At 31.4% G+C, this 6,926-nt stretch overlaps 1 protein-coding gene across 1 annotated transcript; it reads right to left on the bottom strand.

Moving 5' to 3' along the window:
- Window positions 1–2,503: 2,503 nt before the first annotated feature.
- Window positions 2,504–4,534, bottom strand: LOC129945421 (probable cytochrome P450 28d1). The gene is made up of 7 exons (XM_056055165.1): window positions 4,261–4,534; window positions 4,053–4,191; window positions 3,888–3,995; window positions 3,731–3,820; window positions 3,253–3,666; window positions 3,079–3,202; window positions 2,504–3,008 (listed from the first exon to the last, which is right to left on the bottom strand). Exons 1-7 carry the CDS (start codon window positions 4,455–4,457, stop codon window positions 2,572–2,574), a joined length of 1,509 nt encoding a protein of 502 aa, XP_055911140.1. The 5' UTR covers window positions 4,458–4,534; the 3' UTR covers window positions 2,504–2,571.
- Window positions 4,535–6,926: the final 2,392 nt, after the last annotated feature.

Below are 6,926 nucleotides of genomic sequence, written 5' to 3'. Positions count from 1 at the left end.
AAATAAACCAGATCGATATGGATGTGCTGCATGGTCTGCAAACTTTGCACTTTCTGCTGAGGAATTTGTACAGAATGATCCGGTCACGATGAATGATGCAAGGAAGCGTGTTGATTGGCCAAAATGGGAAAAGGCTATTAATGATGAATATTATTCGTTGTTGAAGAATCGTACTTGGTCTTTGTGTAAGTTACCCACTGGTCGAAAGGATGTCACTTGTAAATGGGTTTTCAAGTTGAAATATAAGTCAAATGGTGACATCGACAAGTATAAAGCCAGACTTGTTGCTCGTGGGTTCACACAGGAAAAAGGTTTCGATTACAACGAAACATATTCACCAACAGCCAAATTGACCACCTTCCGTATTTTATTGTCCATTGCTAACCATTTTGGATACGATATACATCAGATGGACGTTAAATGTGCTTTTCTAAATGGAAATTTAAAGGAAGACATCTACATGACACAACCAGATGGATTTGTGAAAGATAAATCTAGTGTTTGCAAATTAAACAAATCGCTTTATGGGTTAAAGCAAGCATCACGGATGTGGAATGAGCGCTTTAATCAATTCATTCTTAAAATTGGTTTTAATCGTTGTCAATCAGATCAATGTTTGTACATGAAAATTGAAAATGGTATTGTCTGTTACATACTCTTATACGTCGACGTTTTAGCAATAATTTCAAACAGTACAAAAATGATAAATGTAATTAAAACTGAATTGTCAAAAGAATTTGAGATGACGGATCTTGGTAAAATCAATTCGTTTCTTGGAATTTCTATTGAAAGAAATTTAAATGATTATTCAATTCAATTAAGTCAGTCAAATTACTTGAAAAATATTTTGAAGAAATTTGATATGAATAACTGCAAAACGGCTGCAACACCAATCGAAAATGGATTACATTTGCAGAATGATGATGGCAATAATTTATCTAGTCAGCCATATAGAGAACTCATTGGATGCTTAACATATTCTACTCAAACAACTCGACCAGATTTATGTGCATCGACAAACTATTTTAATAGATTTCAAAACTGCTTTACAGATGAACACTTTATGTATGCAAAACGTATTTTAAGGTACATACAGGGAACATCTGATATGAAAATGGTTTATCGTCGTGATTCTGAGGCTGATATTTTGACTTGATACGCCGATTCTGACTGGGCTGGTGATAAGAACGATCGCAAATCAACATCGGGATATGTATTCAAGGTCTTTGGGAATACAGTAAGTTAGTTATCACAAAAGCAACCAACTATTAGCCTGTCATCAACTGAAGCTGAGTATTTGGCATTAGCAAAATGTATTTGTGAGGCAAAATGGTTGCGCTGTCTTTTAAAAGAAATTGGACATCCTTGCAATTCACCAACAACAATATTTGAAGACAATCAAGCGTGCATCAAGGTAGCTGAAGAATCACGTGATCATAAAAGAATGAAACATATTGATGTGAAATACAACTTCATTCGAGAATCTATTGTAAATAAAGAAATCAAACTCAAATACATCTCTACTAACAATCAAGTTGCTGATATAATGACAAAGGGTCTTGCAAAAATTCTTTTTCAAAAGCATCGCTTAAATTTAAATCTTAATTAATTTGACTATATTAACTAATTTTTCCAACTACTTTAATTTAAACGAAATTTGTTTTTTTTTTAATTGTAAAATATTAATTTATTGAGTTTTAGAATGTATAGTTTTAATAATCTTGTTTGTTTGTTACTAATTTGATAACTGATAAAATTAAGAGGCGGTATTAGAATATCTACTTTGCTATAATTTTACTGTAACAAATCGAAGTTTGTTTTGTATAATTTCTAATTTTCATTCTAAGTTTTTCTCTAAATAAAGTTTATATTATTTGAATTCGCCAAACCAACAGAATTTACCATCCCATACCTTTGCAACATTTTCTTTGTAGATTGCTCTGACGACAGATATCATTTTTGTAGAGATTCTGGGTAGAGTTTGTAGAAAAGTGCTTCTCTGGGAATTGAGTCTAAAGCTGCCCGGAAATCTACAAAAAAGGCATACAGCCTTTTCCCTCTTTTTTTATTAGATTAGAGATTAAATAAAGTTGAAAATATAATTATATTCTTACAATAATTCAGTTAACTCCAACGGATTGTAATGGGGTATTGACTGGCTCCAAACAGTTCGACGAAGTGCCTTCTTCTTTCTCAAACAATAGGACATACATTCCTAAGCCTAGGCCTATATTTAATGTTATTTCTTCAGATAATAAGGTTCGTTCATTTTCCGAACACGAATAGACAATCTGCTTAATAAAAAATAATAAACTTAAAAGTTAGTAATAAAAATTGATAAACATTTATTTTCGACTTGAATATTTTGAGAACTCAAAAAGGTATTGATTTCAAACTTATGTTTATATAAAATAAAAAAATTAAGCTGAATATTTGTTTACAAAAATATGGAGAAAAAACGGCACAATTTTCGTGAAAATTGAAAAAACAAAAAAAAAAACAATTTAGAAGTTTAAAGTTTTCGATGTTTCAGGTTTCTCCTTATTTTTCCGTCTTCTACGTCGAACACATTTACTTCCTTTCTTCAAAATCCAACCAAATTCCACCATCCAGGCTTCCAAGAAAATCAGCAGGGTTCAAACGATTATCCGTCCTAGTTTTCGAATTCAACTTAACATTAAAATGTCTTATAATCTCAGCCAAAGCTGCTTTAGTTTGAATAAGGGCGAATTTCATTCCCAAGCAAATTCTTGGACCATCACCAAATCCAAAATATACGCCCATATCACGAAATTTCTTAACACCACCATTTTCTGCACTGAAGCGTTCTGGAATGAATTCGTTTGGTTCCGGATAGTATTGCTCGTCGTGGTGGAAGGCATAATAGGGTATTATAACAGTGTCGCTGTTTCTCAAAAGTACCTTACTGCCATTTCTACTGATAAGCTCACTTGGCTGAGTGCAGACTTTTGTGCCGGAAAGGAGTGGAGGTATAATTCGAATACTTTCTATATCGAAAAAAGAAAAGCTTACAAAAATAAGAATCATTGAAAAAGGGAAAAAACCGTGTTTCTTTACCATGAATGCATTGGTCAAGGTATGGAAGACTCTCGAGCTTTTCAAATTCAAGTTCATTTTTCTTGTTAAGACCATCTTCAATCTCTTTACGTAGTTTTTCCTGACAGCTTGGATATTTCGATAACTGAAAATATGAACTTTGAATTTGTTCAAGACTCATTATCAAATACTAACCTGATATAAGCAACTTGCAATCACCGATGCTGTAGTCTCAAAACCGTCTAACAAAAAAGTCATCGCATGTGAAAACACTTCATCATCTGACAAATTCTTTTTCTCTTGCAACTGCAAAGTGTAATTGACAAAATCAACACGATCCACATTTCGGTCCTTGCGACGCAGCTCAAAGGCAGAACTCACTAGACCAAAGAAGAAATCTTCAGTTTCCTTTTTAATGAATCTCATTTGAAAGATTGTCTTTAGAGTTGGCCAGAGGCTGGCAACAAAGGAGTATGCCATAGATGCAGGAGACTGTTCGAAAATTTTCTTGGTCCACATTAGAATAGGAGACGGATTGTCACTTAAACTGTTAGCTTTGATGCCCAAAACACAATCCGAAACTACATCGGATGTAAATCGTAGACTAAGCTGTAAAGGGGAGATTAAAAAATGTCAAAGCTTCTGTCAAATGTGATGATGCATAAATTCGTACGTCTTTAGCATCGACTTCATTGTAATTTTCCTTAATGAATTGTGTTAGTTTCCTACAGATTTCCTGAGTCACTGGGTAAACAGCTTTGATCTACATATATTTAAAAAAAAGGGACATTTAAATGAAATATTAGAGGCTTCAAAGTTCCAAAATCTACTCTGTTTGCTGTCATTCCGGGAACCATCTCCTTTCGACGTTCTGACCATTCGTTTCCAATCAACATGAAAATGTTATTCGACATGATTCTGTCTTTTTTTGAATCGAACTTAAAGTATAGAAAGCTTCTTTAAGCATTGTTTTTGTTTATGTTAAATATGCTTACCCATGTAGAGCCTTCGTTATCATGGAACTTATTAAAATCTGTGACCAGAATTCTGTGAGCCAATTGTGGATTTAGGATCATTAGTTGAGGTGATCGCATCGAAAAGACTCCAACAAAATCTTCATCGTCACGATATTGTCTACAAAACAAAACATTTTCAGAACTTTAATTTACAGCTGAGACTTTTGGTTTATAATTTTTGAAGTACTTGTATACTTTTTGCACATCAATGGAAAGGTTATCTTTTTGTTTAACCATATTTGGAAAAGATCCATAAAAAGGCACTGGTTTTGGACCTTTCACACCTTTTTTCTTCCAATAATTAAAGTTCCATACAAGAAAGACGTATAACAAGGCTACAAGTGCTCCAACCAGCCCTGAAGTTATTAAAAACGATGCAATCATTTTGAATTGATAAATATTATGTTTACACTTATAACTTGGCGGTTCTAGAACTCGACAACGACTAAAAAAGTTTATGAATGAAATTAATTATTGGCATGTCTAACTTGTATCGCACCCACAACGCTGCGTCGAGAGCTTTGATGATGCAGTCGTTTCGTTGGCGTTTGTTTTGTATGCACAGCAAATAAGTGCTTAATCATATTCAATTTCATCAGGAACACTTGAAGTACAACACTTTTTCATATCTCTTTTATTATCTATGAAATCTTTAGAATCGTCATATTTTTATGAAATAAAATACACGACTGCGTCGTACGAATATGCGTTTGCATCCAAAGAGAATGTTAAAAAATAGTTCCTATATTTTAAGATATAAAAATATATATAAAATAAGTTCACCTTAAAAATTTTAAACTCCATTAAATTTCTGAAAAACATTTACTCTGTATTACATTTTTTTGTTTTAATTATTTTTTTAACATTTAAAATGTTTCAATTCTTTTAAAAACATTTTTGGTGTAAGTTTATTTTGTTCTTACATACGTTAACCCGTTTTTTGATGTACAGAATATTTTAAAAGTTTAATGTTTTTTTTAAATCCAAACAAAAATTTGACATTTTTGATCAACAAATATTACTAAGCCAGTTAAAAGCTTGTTCAGAAAAAAATTATTTAAATCCGTTCCTCACTCTTCTGGAGAAATACAGATCAGCTTAAAACCTTAACTTTAACCTAATGGTTTTGGTGATAAACGGATGTACAGAATCACCGGGAACATTTGTTTATAAATTTGACAAACATATAGTAAAACATTAAATAAAATCATGTTTTTAGTTGGGGATTTCTTAAATGTTGTTTATGAAAAAACGGGCTGTTGGATTTTTATATAAAAATTACTGAATATCGAAAACAATATTTTCTGTGAAATAAAATAAATTTGAAGCCAATATTTTTAATTTTTGAAAAAGCTTTTTGAGTGGAAAGTAAATTTTTACCAAGTTTTAGTATTGTTTTTTTTAGAGTTTTAATTTTTGTAAAAAAACTGTCAATTCGATTTTTTTCAACATTTTATCGAATGTTAAAAACAATATTTTTTTATAAAATAAAATTAGTTTGAAGCCAATATCAACAAGTTTTGAAAAGATATTTGAGTCGAAAATCATTTTTTACCGAATTTTGTTAAATTTTATTTCGGTTTTTAAGAATGTTAAAAACAATATTTCTTATAAGGTAAAATAAATTTGAAGCCCAAATTTCAAGTTTTTGAAAAGATATTTGAATCGATATTCAATTTTTACCAACTTTTTGTAATTTTTTTTTAGATTTTTATTTTTTATAAAAATTCGATTTTTCTCAAAATTTTATCAGATGTCATCATATTTTAGTCGTAAAATTTTGGAGGTGACAAATTTTTTCCAGTTTTTTTGATTTATAAAAAAACCGTTAAATGGATGTTTTTTTCAAAAAATCACGTTACAATATATTATATTGCATTTAATTCAAGTCTCTAGCGTTTTTAGTTCGTAAGATATTTGGGGTTAACCAAAATTTTCAAACTGCTATGGTAAAAAAAGCACAAACGGAATTTTCTTGAGAGCCCTTTCTACATCTTCCTGCCTTATTATCTGTATAAAAAAATTTATTTGAAATCCATATCTCTTCTGGTTCTTGAGCTATGGACAACGAAAAAAACTTCGCGAACGCACGGACGTACGAACGTACGTACACACGCACGCACAGACTCTAGGGACCTTGAAACGTCGAGAAATGTCAAAATTTTCAATTTGACAAATCGGACCCATTACAATAACTTCCTATGGGAAGTTAATGCTTGTTGTAAACTGAAATCAATTTATTGAGGGAACTGTTTTTACCATAGTTTGATCTGCTTGATGTAATACGTAAAGAAACTTGTCTTCTAATAAATACTTGAACGGCTATAAATAAAGTTTAAGTGTTCCAAAACTGATGGTTATATGACAGACCCTTTGATTAGTTTTATAATAAAGCACAGCTGAATGTACTCTCTATGTTTAGAAAGCGATGGAATTTTTATGAGCGTGAGCCTATGATTGTACGATGAAAGTTCGAGCCTATTGGACCATGGGAAGAAACGGAGGCAGAGGCGCATGAATCTTTTTTGTACTCCTTCTATTCAGTTTATGTGGACTAAATGAAAGGGAGCCCATATTAAGCAGCCATATTCCATTGTTGGTCTTACAAATGATGTATAAGGACATTTAAGAATATAAGGTTCGCAAAAATCATGTGAAACCCGTTTTATAAATACGAGTGTCTTATTTGCTTTTTTAATAATTTAGTCATAATGATTTGTAAATGTTAATTTTGAGTCAAGAATAATACCTAAGTCAGAGAAAATAAAGAGTTTAGTCAAATACGAAGAGTCTTATTGATAATTGAAAGTCAAAACGTTTTGTTTGCGTGTAAAACACATTGATTAACATTTG

The sequence above is a fragment of the Eupeodes corollae genome, chromosome 2 (genome assembly GCF_945859685.1).
Source record: "Eupeodes corollae chromosome 2, idEupCoro1.1, whole genome shotgun sequence".
NCBI classification, from domain to species: Eukaryota; Metazoa; Arthropoda; class Insecta; order Diptera; family Syrphidae; genus Eupeodes; species Eupeodes corollae.
This window is presented reverse-complemented; position numbering and strand designations above follow the sequence as displayed.